This window comes from Pleurodeles waltl, chromosome 12, assembly GCF_031143425.1.
Source record: "Pleurodeles waltl isolate 20211129_DDA chromosome 12, aPleWal1.hap1.20221129, whole genome shotgun sequence".
In the NCBI taxonomy this organism is placed as follows: Eukaryota; Metazoa; Chordata; class Amphibia; order Caudata; family Salamandridae; genus Pleurodeles; species Pleurodeles waltl.
In genome coordinates this window covers 182,970,869-182,987,170 of record NC_090451.1, presented here as the reverse complement: position 1 = coordinate 182,987,170, position 16,302 = coordinate 182,970,869, and the positions used below count along the sequence as shown (strand labels likewise).

Genomic DNA, 16,302 nt, shown 5'->3' with positions numbered 1-16,302 from the left:
AGGAGGATTCTGGCATTTTATTTTAACATCGTTCCCCAAGTTGGAAAGTGGTGGAGGGAGGTGAAAACTAGACCCCCTTACTTCTGGGGGCAAGGCAGGAAGCAACAAATACTCCCGTCTTTGGGAAAGACAGGAGAGGCTAGGATTACCTTCTGTCCATCATTAGGCAAGGTGGGGAGGCAACAAGTACGCCCCTCCATTGGACAGCTCTTCACATGAACATCCTGGATTTTTTTGGATGGGTGTGAAAAGACACTAAAGCAACTACCAAATGTCCCAGGGTCAAATTGATATCTGCCCCTGTCTTTGAGAAAGGCCTGCTCCTGGGCATGGCAGAGGTGGATGTTTTGGCTGGGGCGGGTCAACAAAAGGCTTGTTATTGGTGACTAAGTGTACGTTTCTTTTCAAATTCAGAACAGATTTGCTAAACGGTTCTGAAGTTATTAAGGAAACTATATCCTGTGGAATGTGTGTACAAAATTAATGTGTTCATATTGGCTCTCCATGACGGGCCAAACTAATGGAGGTACAATCTTAAAATGGAGACAGCGACTATGCTGATCATTTTTGTGGTCATGCTAAAGGTTTATAAGCATAATGTAAATGTGGATATTGTTCTTACATTGCACAGGTGGGTGTGGTGGGTGTCTTAGTTGCTATAGAATCCTACTGGAAGGCTGACGTCTACACATAAATTAAGATCAATAAATTGTCCTATGGTTTGGCTAAACACTTTACTGGCCATAACCGACGTAAACCGATAACCATTTACAATGAATCTTGACAGTAGAAGAGGTTGATGAATTGAGGCTTGGTTGGCTGACTTCATCCTAACCTAAATTAGCCATTGGCAGGTTGCAGAAATGCTCATTTCACGAAAGTCCAACATGCCAACAAAATGTATTTTTTTCGCAAAACAGACCATAGTGACCTAAAAAAAGAATACCACCATTTTCAGCAGACAAGTTTATTTTACAGAAAATGACATAACGAGAACTTGAATTAGCCAATTAAACTGTTTTCACCTAGCCTTGCTTATAACAAGTTCCAAATTTTATTTGAAGTTTTTGAAATTCAACATTGTCTTCATAAATAAACAGATTATGCATACTAAAGTATTCAGTGGTGAAGCCCTGAAAAGTGGTTTTGAAGATGATCTCCGTGGAAGACAGGTATTCAACAGAATAGCCAAGTACAGATCTAGTATCAACTCTCAATGTCTTTGAGAAGCAACTTTTAATACCTAAACTCGGTGCTTAACCAGCACATTGCCCACACAGTGCATATACTGTAGTGCATTCAATATAACTCAGTTCTGTTTGTTCATTTGGCTATAATCTTGAGTGTTCCAAACACCACTCAACTTTGAGCAACAAAGCGGACGACTAATGACAGTCTTCAGAAGCATTCATTTTTCTATATATAAAAAGGCATGATATTTCACAAAGAACTGAGCTGAGTGAACGTATAAGGCGGCACAATCGAGGGTGACATTTTAATAACTTTCTCTGAAACACAGTTTCTGAGATATATAAATAAATGCCTCCTGCCAACCGATCCATCCCTCAAAGAACAAAAAAACATCAATGAATCCAGCAGCTGAACATAAACTCAAGGGACAGTTTTGAAAAGTTTTTTTTTTTTTTTTTAAACAAAATCGAGGGAGTAGGCAGTGGCAGATTTTATTTATTAAATATAAGCTCCCAACACACCCACTGCCAAATGGTATAGCACTTGAATAACCATACACTGCATGACATTGGTAATCTTAAATAAAAATGTAGTGATTTACTGGTTAGGTCAACTGAGAAGAAACATCCCCCTTGACCATCATCACACTTCAAAACACATCCTTTTTATCAATGGGTTTCAGTGCAGCATAAAGTACTAGTAGATGGTGTGGATATGCATTCTAACATACCAGTTCTAGCCTTGTTGCCATCAATCAATTTTACACACCATGACAAAATGTAAATGTGCAAAGAGCAATCCAATTTCACAACTAAAAAATAAGATAATTAACAAAAACCCAGGGGTATATAAAATTACACATTCAACAGTGAAACATACATTTGCACTCTAGGTATTTTTTGCATTTATCCCACCTTGGCCTGTGAGTCAAATATTCCCAAAACATGTATATCTGCAAAGCAACAGTCTTGTACACAACTTTTGCCAGGAGCATTCTCTGGGTTTTTAAATGGCAAAAATCTATTTCTAGCAGATTGTGTTATTTCACAATGTTTTTACTTCTCTTCTACAACATTTGCTAACTTTGTAAAGTTAAATGAGTTTCCAATTGTTAAAAAAATCAGAACGTAGAAGTAGGTGAAGTTTAACAACTCAGATTCATGTAGGTTCATTGATATGTATTCCTGTTTGAAAATAGTCATATCAGTGCAAATAACTAAACAAGGTAAAAAAAACACACAAAAAGTGATTAGATGGACTGCTCTCCACTGGCCAATGTAGCATTTATGCTGGGGTATGGAATATCCTTTCTATTCCATCACCAATGTTGTCATTTAATGACAGGGATGTAAAAAACTGAACTCAATGTCCAAAAAAGGACATTGACTACAGCTCATTGAGTCGAAAGGGGTGAAAGGGTTGCCCTTCCTTTGTAACTCAGGAATATAAACATGCATTCATCACATACTCTCATTGTATGCTGACATGCAGTGGACAAACGCAACATTGATTCTTACATTACACTGTGTCTGAACAAGTGCAACTCCATATTTATATTCCCTGAAGCATTTGAAGCAGCTACTACCAGACACCTAAATTCACATATGCTTTCATACAGTTCCAATTCAATAAGGTTCCATCCACACTTATGCTTTGGAAGACAAGGTATAGTTCATTGAGGTGGCAGGGAATATTACTTCCGCAACCCTGATGGAATGCTTACTACCAGTCGAATTAATAAATGAACACCAGCCCAGCGTTTAGCTCTATACATTAAAAGGAACCGCAGGCTGTTTTGATAGCTATCCATCAAACCGTTAACAGTTTTTTTCTCAAAACCACTCCCATAGTAGGAGTTTGTTTTTGAAAGAAAAAAAAAGAAAGACCCCCATAACCTGGTGGTTTACTCCCAGGGTGTGTGATAGGGGGCTCTTTTTTGTCTCTCAACACCAGGTTTTTCCTGGTGATAATGGAGAGAAAATAAAGGACATCACACTGTTCACCCTAAATATGGCAGTTGGTATAAACCCTCCCTTCAACGACCCCTGAAACGTCGGGTATTAGGGGAAGATTTCTGTTGGCAGAGCCAATGGGGGCTCCGCCAAAATAAAGTTTATGGTCTGTCTGTCTCCAAGTAAGGTGGGCAGAACGAGAATTTGGCAGACTAAGTACTCTGTTACATTTGCGACAGAGTATCTGTACTCCCAATCCATTAGTGTGTATTATCATCATTAATTGCGAAGATTACTTATAAACCAATTTGCCACTGCTTGATACTGGCTACAATCAAAATCTGGTATACATACAATGATGCCCTACTTTATCAAACTTCAAAAAACAAACAAAAAAAACACAAAATGATCCTCACTAGGGTCATGCCCAATTTAGAAAGAGAGAAAGTGTGCATTAGTTAAGATAAAGGCCAATTGTTGTTGTTCTACTGTGACAAGTCAGTGACTTGATAGTTTGGACTTATAATCTTGCACAAAGGAGAATTATTTCACTAACCATATACCTCCAGAGGAAAGAGATAAGGTAACTCCCGAATCTACTTATTATAGTGACACTGTGGCTCGCTAATTAGAATTCAGTAAACTTTGTATCCATCATTCAATCTTTCATAAATGTACACCATTGAACAGGGTAACAAGAAAGCTTTCACCTGGGAAGGGCGGGGTTGAGGCAATTTATCTACTGAAACAAGTTTTCTATTGTTTCCCAGGTCTATGTTTCTCCTATCCTTATTACATCAATAATGCTTTGTGAACCTTTATGAACACAAGTTGCTGCATTACTTAAGTCTTTTTGAAAAGAACTGAATTGGCTGCTTTCTTTTACCTGGGCTGTAATCGCAACAGGGCTCTATGTTGACTTTATAACCACAAAGAGATTAACATCAACATACACTGTTCCTTAAAAGAACATGAATGGCAACAAACAACTATTTAGATTTCTTAAAATTAATGGTTCTGAATATGTATCACAAAGCTCTCCAATCAAATAACGTGTAAGATGTTTTTTGGCTAGAGAAGATGTGCTCTGAGGAACACACTATTAAATGTAAAGTATGATTGGTGCTGAAATGTGAAACTAATTGGGAAAATAAGACTGGGATGTGTTCTAATAAATCACCTTATTCATACTTAGTAAAAAGAGTCATTGGAAACATTTGTCTCACTCTTCTCTGTGCACTCAAACAGAGGACTTACATGTCTGAAAGGTTCAGTGTTCATGTCCAAAGAAGAAGTTGAACTAAGAAAAAGGAGGGAATGAATGGCTCACAAATTTCTTAAAGAGTGGGCTTGAATACAGCGATGGGGCATGAGACTTGCTGTTGTACGCCTGGCAAACAGGCGTACAAATCTCAATGAATATCACAGACACTTGTTCTCCAACTGTCAGACATTTCTAGATCTCTGAACCTCACCAGTCCAACGTGCATTATCTGTATTAGGATTTTGTTTAGCTCCGGAGAGTTACTAAAAGCTGACCCTACAAAGTGTGCCTGCATAATTAGTGTGAGGCACAGCCAATACAGAACCTGTGAAGCTACAGTGAGGGTAGATGAGAGGCACCTAGAACAATTAACATCTAGAAAACCATCATAGCCACACTGCCTCCAAAGTGAAACTATGTGAGCTAGCAGTGTTGATCCTATACCAGCAGTCCCTCATACAGTGAGTAATATATGACCTAGCAAAAAGAGAGACCTCAAATATAATTTCTGTAAAAGAACATTTTTATTGGGGACCATTCATGGCCCATATGTTTTTTCTCATTAACATTAGTATGCAGCCCTGAGATCTACACTTGGCTGTCATCCCTCAATTCTCATCTTCACCAGAAAATATATTAAATGCAGTAGTGGAAGCAGTCTTCTACACAAAAGGGAGTACATTGAATTGTAGAAAGAAACTTGGGACTCCTCTTGGTGAAAAAACTGAAAATGGCTTTTCCTAAGTAACAATAAACCAGCCGACTGTCAAAAGTTTAACTTCAATTTGTGCAACATTATCCATTCATAGCCTAATTCTTTGTAGTGTTAAATCAGCTGTTCTTTAGGAGTGCATATTAATCAATAAATAGCTGATAGATAATGCCAGAAGCTATATTTATTGTACAAGCTTGAACTTACAGTGTAATCCTGACTTCAATCACCTGTTTCGACACCGACGTATCACTGGACATATCAACAAAGAGTGCCTGCTAGATAAGCACCTGCCTTAACTGTGGTGATAGAAGCTCTAGATGCAAGATGCCCGTCCTATGCAATCTCTGAGCCTGTAGTCTGCATATACTAAGGGAAATACTGATGAAGGTTGTACATCAAACTTTCTACCTTTCCCACCTAGCAGAATAGAGGGTATGATTACTTGGCATAGACATCTTTTCAGGATCTACTATTCTCTAAAGAGTCTCTAAAACTCTGAAACAACTTTGGAACTGTAGGAATGTCTTTCAAAACATTATTCTTGTGAAAAACAAAATACATTCATCTTCAAAAATAAAATACAAATGGTTCTCAGAAATTGTGAATCGTTAATTAGTACTTTTCCCCCACGATTTCTTAGTGATGAAACAACTATAAATGTGTTGCTTGCTCATCAACAACAGTGGGATTTTGAACAACTCAGTCGATGTTGAGTCTGACAACGAGCATACATCAAAAATACTTAGCCGGAAGTGCAATGCGGACAATGACTTGGAAAGCAAAGAAAACTGAGGTTTTGTTGAAAGTTCATTCTCTTTTTGGTTAATGATGGAGAGGAATGTAAATAGATGATCTTTTAAGGTAATCATACTTGTATGACCGGTTAGAATAAAACACCCAGATTTATATGATGTAAAGCGCCTCCATTTGCACCCTTTTCCCCACATTTTCCCAAAAGCTGGGATGTCTGTTCTAGAGAACTCAGGGGAATTTTTAAGGATTCTCCCTCACTTTACAAAGTAAAACTGCTACTCACTAATCCAGAAGGAAAAGTTTCCCTACATTTTGGAAGAAAAATCATCTGTTTTTATTTTCCAATCATGAATTTTATTTTCCAATCATGAACATTTTTATCAACTACATTACTAATTTATATTTTCATTACCTATTTTATAGCCTTGCTGGTTATCCGCCCTAAGTAGCTGAGATTATAAGTATTATACAATACCTATAACTTTAACTCTTAAATTTGACAATACATGCCAAAATCATTACAGCAGTGCACCACAGACATAAAACATGTTGGCTACCTGCTCATTTACGTTTTTGATTTAAAGCCTTCTAATGGGATCACCTGTCAAGTCTAAATTATAAAAAAGCGCACTTGCATGCTATCACAATATAAGCTAGCACGGGTCTTTTAGGAACATGCATTGTGGTATGCATGGGTCTGTGTAATACAACTGGAAAATAAAGGATTGTCCGTTATCTACTCAGTTCTTATGTGGCCTTCAAAGGTAATTGCACAAGAATCAGTTACAACCACAGAAAAGCATGTTGTACATTTCTTTCACCGTTTTTAAAACCATTGAACTTACTAAATGCAGCAGCTTCACTTCCTAACAAAAGTTAACAAAATTAGTAAAGAGAGTGCCTCCCTGATGCTCTCAAATTATCCTCATAGGATGACCACAGGGAAATACGTGAAGCACCACTGCTCCGGAGCGAAGGACTAATATTTTAGGAAAACAAATTAACAGTAACAATGTACATAAAAAAAATTAGAATTCATTAGTGAGTCTGTCTGAAGTCTACAAACTGGTAAATGTATACTGAAATAATTCTACAATAATTAAAGATTGGTTTTATTTGGAGACAGGCAAAAATACAGACTGCTCCAACATCAGGAATGAAAGCTCAAAAGATGTATCCTCAATTTTTGGGAATAATGCAAAGTATTAGAACATGTTTACACATACCACAGTGCCTTATATATATATTAGCACATACGTATTTACCTGTATACATATGTACGTTTTTATTTTACTTATAAATGTACATATTTAGATGTATATCTACAGCTTTCTGTGTTTGCCTCTAGAATAAAAAATGAAAGATTTTCGAAATTAACACTCTGAAAAAGATATCTGACAAAATGTGATGAACTGAAGGAAGCATGAGTATCTCATTCACTCATGAACTACAGCATTAAAGAGAAAACCATAAAGCACAGCTTTGGTAGACCTTGCACCACATTCCATAAACAGATTACAAATGTGGTAGTTAATTAGTACAAGGTGAAGAGAATGAATAAAAGAAGAATAGAATAGCCAATTCTCAAAAGCTTTAGGTTTAGAGGCAAAAATGTAGAAATAGTATAATTTTACATAATGAATACATTTTGCCAAAGGATATTGACAATGACATTTGAGTGTTTAATCACCGGCTAGTTTTGTTCAGTCACTGAAATACCATGACTACCATGCATAATCCTACAGAAATGCACTAATTTCACAGTCAATATGAAAAACCCTACAGCTTCTGCAAAGACAAATGTTCTTATGCCATCAAGCAGGGCTTGAATACACTTGGTTCTTCAAGTACATAGCCACAATGAAGATAACCTATAAAATATTATTTTAGTAGATTCCAATCGAAGGATAAACCTAAACGGATGCTTCCCTATCTCATCTCCACTAGTGGGTGTGCTTTGGGTCTTAGCCAATATTGTTAAAGAAAACTGTGCTACAATATGTGGATATCTTTCAATATGGCTATTGTGGCCAAAAGGACAGATTCAGGGGCATTTTAGGCTCCACAACACATTACATTGCTTGGGTCTGTGGTGTTAAGCGAGATATTACAAAAATGTGATAGTCCAAATACTAACCAACACAACATATGCAACAGTGAATAATATTGCATTTGATGCCATTGCTGACTGGGGCAAAACAGCTTCCTGCCTACCACTACACTGACTAATGATGCATGCAATAACCCTCAGTCAAAAGGTGTCATAAAAGCCCATGTTATATCGCATCATGGCTTACCTATATAACTGATGTGCATACATTGTTAATTGCTAAACGTTCCACAAAAAACTCTTATCACTAACTTTTTAACCCTTTGGAACTGAATTATATATGTTCATACACACACACACACATACACACAAAAAGAATGTCTGAGTCTATGGATTATACTTTCCAACCTGTGGTGTGCTTTACTTCAATTATCATAGACCACAAGATCTCTATGCTTAAAGTTCATCAGAATATGAAGTATTCCAAAAAAGGAATACTGAAGTCCATTTGGAAACAACTCAATTATTTCTCTTTTAATCTATCAGGCACCTTGTATTGATTAATCGGCAAGGTGTACATGGATAAGAGGTAAAATACTAAAAGGTGAATGATTTGTCACTTTCTGCAAATAATACAGTGCATGGTTATTCAACAGTCATTTCTGGATAAGCGGCTGATTAAAAATGAATGGAAGAATACTACAGTTTCCTCTTGATTACGTCCAGCAGTAATACTTGCTCTCAAGATAGAAGAATCGAGTAGCAAGCTTTGATGATAAAATGCATGATAGTACTTACAATGTTTTCTTTCCCAAAACAAAAGGGGATTCGTTGAAAATATGAAGAAGTCTGTAAAATTAGAACACAGTAGTACAGATATGATTTGGCTCATTTACATGCCTTGCCCCTATTCAGTTTCACGGTGGTGGCGTCAAATGTATACTTTCCCAAAATGGATGTAGAAGTCGACGGAACTGCTTATAAATGTACTTCATAAAAAATGTGCTTGCACAAGCCACGTTTTCTTTCATTTCACTCCATATTGGTCATAAGACAAATGTACACAGCTTTTCTGGCACCAAATAAATATGATAAATGTTTGGCTTTTGTTCTTTAAAAAGTTCAGTAGAGCACACCCAGATCAGACTGAAAACTCCGGTCCCCCTTTCCTTCCTCGGAGGAGATGGCGCCTGATGTGGAGTCCAGCAAAAGGATTGATCCATAGGAGAGATGGCTGGCCCCCAAATACAGATTTCATGCCGTCCCATCGTAGCCGTCGCTCCCATGTTGGCTTCTCACTTTTGAGTCGCTCAATTTCCTGTGAGAGAAGGAAGCAGACAATCAGTTATAGACCACAACGTATTAAGCAAGGCTCACCATGAAAGAGCCTAAGCACTTTAAGGACGTGGTGATCCGCACATCCACAGTTTTGTAATACGCTACGGATAAAGGCATCATAAAAATGAAAGCTATAATATGACATTTAGTGTGCATACCTTTGGTGGCTGTCTCATTTATGAAAGAAGGTTGGCTTGGAGATATTTCGACTCCTCAAAACAATTTATTAATAGAACAGCATCCTTCTCTCAAAGCCGACTGCCAAAATATATTTTACAATGTTGAAGGCCAGACTATACAGAATTTAAACTGTATGAATAACCTTGCTAAAGATTAAATGAATAATGCATTATTAACAGTGTACTGAAGTGAGTACAATGAATGGTACTGAGCAATCTGCCCCAATGCAGTTTCCTGGTTGATAGGTCAGACTTCGGCAACAAATTGTCCAGTTCAAGTAATGAGAGGAGAAACAAGGCACACAAGACAAGAGGTCTCCCAACAAGGCACAGCGCCTACGAGATTTCTTATTAACATTACTGAGTATGAAAACCAAATTGATGCACCCCACAACTTCAGGACTGCATCTTCCAAGAAGGACTTGCTCATACCCTTTCACAAATAATTTGTTTTGGTACCGATAATAATCAAGAGGTGCAAACTGATCTACAGCAGGAAAACCACATTGCAGGACGAAGATTCCTGTTAATTAGGACCTGTTATTAAACCATTGCTGGGGGAGTCACTTTCAGCAAAAAGTAGACATACAATTATAATGCTTTGATATGTTTGACAGTACTGTGTGGGGCCCATAAGGTGTGACCAAACATCTCTAGGTTATAAAATCCTGTAGTCCTAAAAAGCAGAATGTGGCCCCCTTACAGAGACAGATGACTGTGACCCACCACGCGATGGACTGACAATGGCAATTTAGAATCATTAGTTTTAGGACTGGGAGTTTTCGCCCCCAATGTTTGGCCAGGGGTGAATGGCATGTTTGCTGGATATTGGAAAAAACAAAGTACGTATTGGCAAAGTAACCTAAAAAGCCTCGAAGCCACAAAGCAAGTCATAATTTCTACTCTGAAAATTAATTATTTAATGTCCTGAATGTACTCTGTATGTGTCAAGGTTGTTCCTAATTTTGTACTCATAATAGCTTCCACTGAAAGTAAGGGTTATGATTTGTAATCGGTATTGACTGACACTCAATACCAGACCACGATTAAAGACGGTTTTCATGACTGTTTTAAGGTGAAGACTTTATTCTGTAGGTAAGGGTGATCTGGCCAAATGTGCAGCTACCAACAAAGAAGCTAGAGTACAAATTTGCTTGGTAATCCTTTCCTTTTTTTGAACGCAGAGCTTTAAGCTACAGAGCAGGCGTTGTGGAGAAAAGGCACGACTTTTGTAAGCTCCAGGATTCCGGAGGCAATTACGTCACTGTGTTGCAAAGACATAAGCATACGAAAGCTAAGGGACAATATTTCACACTGTTTAGCTGAGGGGATGCTAACCCCCTTCAGATTTGTTTTTCTAATGGGCACAGACTCCTGCATGATTTCGCACAGTGGGTGTGAGCAATAGGGAGTGGTGAGTAAATGCAGAATGTTGCACATGTGTATTTTTGGAAAGAAAGTTGTCAGCTAATGTAATATTGCTCATAAAAGCCATGGTTGCTGACTTTCTTTGGGTAGAGTGCTTCCTGGGATAACCAAGAGAGCTCTGGAAACACCTGCTGTGGAGATGGGCTGGTCTATGTCGGGTTTAAGAAAGGCTACAAAACAACTGGTCAGCTTTGCAAAAAGGCTTTGTTCCGAGAATGTAGTAAATGAGAGCCCAACTGATGTCTAGAGTATAAAGATCTCTTTCTGCTACGGAGTCTGAGGCAAAATTACTGGTACGTCTATGATCTGACTGAGGTGAAAAGAGGAGAAAGTACTTTGGATTAGTTCGGAGTACCACTCTATATTTATGAACCTGAATGAAGTGTTCTTGTACAGGGAGTGCAGAATTATTAGGCAAATGAGTATTTTGACCACATCATCCTCTTTATGCATGTTGTCTTACTCCAAGCTGTATAGGCTCGAAAGCCTACTACCAATTAAGCATATTAGGTGATGTGCATCTCTGTAATGAGAAGGGGTGTGGTCTAATGACATCAACACCCTATATCAGGTGTGCATAATTATTAGGCAACTTCCTTTCCTTTGGCAAAATGGGTCAAAAGAAGGACTTGACAGGCTCAGAAAAGTCAAAAATAGTGAGATATCTTGCAGAGGGATGCAGCACTCTTAAAATTGCAAAGCTTCTGAAGCGTGATCATCGAACAATCAAGCGTTTCATTCAAAATAGTCAACAGGGTCGCAAGAAGCGTGTGGAAAAACCAAGGCGCAAAATAACTGCCCATGAACTGAGAAAAGTCAAGCGTGCAGCTGCCACGATGCCACTTGCCACCAGTTTGGCCATATTTCAGAGCTGCAACATCACTGGAGTGCCCAAAAGCACAAGGTGTGCAATACTCAGAGACATGGCCAAGGTAAGAAAGGCTGAAAGACGACCACCACTGAACAAGACACACAAGTCTGCATCCTTCAAGAAAAACATGATTTTCATGCAGGACAATGCTCCATCACACGCGTCCAAGTACTCCACAGCGTGGCTGGCAAGAAAGGGTATAAAAGAAGGAAATCTAATGACATGGCCTCCTTGTTCACCTGATCTGAACCCCATTGAGAACCTGTGGTCCACCATCAAATGTGAGATTTACAAGGAGGGAAAACAGTACACCTCTCTGAACAGTGTCTGGGAGGCTGTGGTTGCTGCTGCACGCAATGTTGATGGTGAACAGATCAAAACACTGACAGAATCCATGGATGGCAGGCTTTTGAGTGTCCTTGCAAAGAAAGGTGGCTATATGGGTCACTGATTTGTTTTTGTTTTGTTTTTGAATGTCAGAAATGTATATTTGTGAATGTTGAGATGTTATATTGGTTTCACTGGTAATGATAAATAATTGAAATGGGTATATATTTTTTTTTGTTAAGTTGCCTAATAATTATGCACAGTGATAGTCACCTGCACACACAGATATCCCCCTAACATAGCTAAAACTAAAAATAAACTAAAAACTACTTCCAAAAATATTCAGTTTTGATATTGAGTTTTTTGGGTTCATTGAGAACATGGTTGTTGTTCAATAATAAAATTAATCCTCAAAAATACAACTTGCCTAATAATTCTGCACTCCCTGTAGTGTGATGGCTTGCAGCTTACTAATACATCGAAGAGATGTTATGACCACAAGAAAAGCTACCTCCCATGAATGGCACTGGAGATGGCAAGAGTACAAGGGCTTAAACGTGGGTCCCATTTGTCTAGCACGTTCTACACTAAGATTCCAAACCAGGGCATGGGGAAATTTGGGAGGAATGAGCCCTCCATAAATCCTTTAACTTCTGGTATTCAGAAAAGAAAGGAATTTTCCCTGTTTTGCATGTAAGTAGATATGGCTGCTATATGGAGCTACACTGATGTGTATGCGTGACCTGACTTGTAGCTGAAGCAAGTAGCAGATAATCTGCTGGTCCGTGGGTTTTACAGGATCCAGATATTTAAGGATGCAATAATGGACACATCTTTTCCACTTCTTTGCATAGCAGGCTCATGTGGTAAGCCTGTGGAACTCCCATAATATGTCATCCATGCACTCTTGTAGAAGATGTAGGTAGCCAAACTCAGGTCCTCAAGTGCCAAATCGCTAAATTGGGCTGTTTGGAGTTTGGATGTCTTATGTGGTCTTGACTACTGGTGGGACGTTTTGGACTGTTGGGGAGCTTCTTGTGTGGGCTGCAAGACATTTCAAGGAGTGTTGAGTAGTAGGACTGTCTGGTTTAGCGGAGGGCTAAGGGGATGCGAGTCTGAGAGGTTTTCTGCATCTTCTGAGCACAAATGGAAGAAGCAGGAGAGGTGGAAAAGCGCAAGCAAAGCCTCCTGAGCAGTTCATCCCTAGTGCATTGCCCATAGTCTGTGGGACTGGGTACCTGGAGGAAAAAACTTGGGCATTTTGTATTTTCGGGAGTGAGAACAGATCTATGTGTGACGTGCCCCAAAACTGAAACTAAAAAAACTAGTTACCTGTACACTGTGGTTCTCCAGTATTGACATCTTGGATAGATTCAAATGCTTGAATCTTCCTCATCATCATGGTGAGAGCCCCACGGTATTTTTAAATAAGTAGTACCAAAAGTAAATTAACATGCCATAGAAAATCAATTGACATTGTTAACCAATTCACATTGTTTTAACAGACTCAAACTCCAGCCAATGACAACTTCATCCCAGCATAACTATATACATACATCTATATATAGATATAAATATCAATATAGATATATATATATACATATATCTATATATCTATCTATCTATATATATATATATACATATACATATATATATATATATATATATATATATATATATATATATATATATATATATATATATATATATAGAGAGAGAGAGAGAGAGAGATAGAAAAATAAGAGTGGTATGCCTAAACGGGGCTGGAGAACCACAGTGAACAGGTAAATAACTAGTTTTATTTCTCCAGTATAAGGTGGGTCTGTATATACTATTTCAAAGTAAGAAATAGTGTGCACAGAGTCCAAGGGTTCCCCTTAGAGGTAAGATAGTGGCAAAATTAGATGATTCTAATGCTCTATTTTGTGGTAGTGTGGTCGAGCAGTAGGCTTATCAGAGGGTAGTGTTAAGCATTTGTTGTACACACACAGGCAATAAATGAGGAACACACACTCAAAGACTTACTCCAGGCCAATAGGTTTTTATATAGAAAAATATATTTTCTTAGTTTATTCTAAGAACCACAGGTTCAAGATTTGAAGTAAATACAGAAAATGCAAGGTACTCCACACAGGTAAGTTAGGAACTTTGAATTAGAGCAATAACATTTACAGTTTTTGTTAAAATGGCAATAAGCTATTTTGAAAGTAGACAGTGCAACAATCAACAGTTCCTGGGGGAGGTAAGTATTGGTTAGATTGTGAGGTAAGTAAGACACTTACAAGTCTCAGTTTCTGGGCATAGGCAGCCCACCGTTGGGTGTTCAAGACAACCCCAAAGTTACCACACCAGCAGCTCAGAGCCGGTCAGGTGCAGAGGTCAAAGAGGTGCCCATAACACATAGGCGCCTATGGAGAATAGGGGTGCTCCGGTTTCAGTCTGCCAGCATGTAAGTCCCCTCGACCTCGGGGGGCAGACCAGGGGGGTTTTGTAGAGCCTTGGGGGTGACAAAAGTAGGCACACAAAACACACCCTAAGCGGCACAGGGGCGGCCGGGTGCAGTGTGCAAAGCAGGTGTTGTGTTTTGTATTGGATTCAATGGAGGGACCCGGGGGTCACTCTAGCGGTGCATGCAGGGCACAGGGGGGCTTCTCGGGCCAGTAACCGACTTGGCTAGGCAGAGGGTCGCCTGGTGGTCACTTCTGCACTGAAATTCGGTTCCTTCTGGTCCTGGGGGCTGCGGGTGCAGTGCCTGGTCCAGGCACTGGGTTCCTTGTTACAGGCAGTCGCGGTCAGGGGGAGCCTGTGGATTCTCTCTGCATGCGTCGCTGTGGGGGTTCAGGGGGGTCGTCTCGGGTTACTCACGAGGTCGCATTCGCCTGGGAGTCCTCCCTGTAGTGTTGGTTCTCTGGAGCTGGAGCCGGGGGCGTCAGGTGCAGAGGGTGAAGTCTTGCGCTTCCGGCGGGAAGAATGAGGTCTTTAAAAGTTGTTTCTTTGTTGCAAAAATGTTGCTGTTTTTGAACAGTGCCGCTGTTCACAGGAGTTTCTTGGTCCTTCGGGTTCAGGGCAGTCCTCTGAGGCTTCAGAAGTCGCTGGTCCCTGTCGGATGCGTCGCTGTGCAGGTTCTTTGAGTCTGGAGACAGGCCGGTAGGGCTGGGGCCAAGTCAGTTGTTGTCTCCGTCGTATCTGCAGGGCTTTCAGGACAGCAATCCTTCTTGTAGGTTGAAGGAATCTGATTTCCTGGGGTTCTGGGGTGCCCCTAAATACTAGATTTAGGGGTGTGTTTAGTTCTGGGAGGGCAGTAGCCAATGGCTACTGTCCTCGAGGGTGGCTACATCCTCTTTGTGCCTCCTCCCTGTGGGGAGGGGGGCACATGCCTAATCCTATTGGGGGAATCCTCCAAAACTAAGGTGGAGGATTTATGAAGGCAGGGGTCACTTCAGCTCAGGGCACCTTAGGGGCTGTCCTGACTGGTGGCTGACTCCTCCTTGTTTTCCTAATTATCTCCTCCAGCCTTGCCGCCAAAAGTGGGGGTAGTGGCCGGAGGGGCGGGCATCTCCACTAGCTGGGATGCCCTGGGGCGCTGTAACAAAGGGGGTGAGCCTTTGAGGCTCACCCCCAGGTGTTACAGGTCCTGCAGGGGGAGGTGTGAAGCACCTCCACCCAGTACAGGCTTTGTTCCTGGAAACAGAGTGACAAAGGCACTCTCCCCCATGTGGCCAGCAACTCGTCTGGTTGTGGCAGGCTGGCAGAAACTGGTCAGCCCCACACTAGAAGTCGGGTTGGTATTCAGGGGGCATCTCTAAGATGCCCTCTGGGTGCATGTTACAATAATTTTCACACTGGCATCATTTAGTGTGCTGAGAAGTTTGATACCAAACTTCCCAGATTCCAGTGTAGCCATGATGGAACTGTGGAGTTCGTGTTTGACAAACTCCCAGACCATATACTCTTATGGCTACCCTGCACTTACAATGTCTAAGGTTTTGCTTAGTTAGACACTGTAGGGGTATAGTGCTCATGCACATATGCCCTCACCTGTGGTATAGTTCACCCTGCCTTAGGGCTGTAAGGCCTGCTAGAGGGGTGACTTACCTATGCCACAGGCAGTGTGAGGTTGGCATGGCACTCTGAGGGGAGTGCCATGTCGACGTAGTCATTTTCTCCCCACCAGCACACACAAGCTGTGAGGCAGTGTGCATGAGCTGAGTGAAGGGTCCCCAGGGTTGCATAA

The 16,302-nt window shown here is 40.2% G+C and overlaps 1 protein-coding gene across 1 annotated transcript in view; it reads right to left on the bottom strand.

The window, feature by feature from the left end:
- Positions 1-951: 951 nt before the first annotated feature.
- The window catches only part of ZDHHC7 (zinc finger DHHC-type palmitoyltransferase 7), a 281,517-nt gene continuing 266,166 nt past the window's right edge, over positions 952-16,302 (bottom strand). Inside the window, exon 8 of the mRNA XM_069216286.1 lies at positions 952-9,243. Within this exon, the coding sequence (XP_069072387.1) occupies positions 9,067-9,243 (177 nt within the window). The 3' untranslated portion in view covers positions 952-9,066. The remainder of the gene's footprint in view (positions 9,244-16,302) is intronic.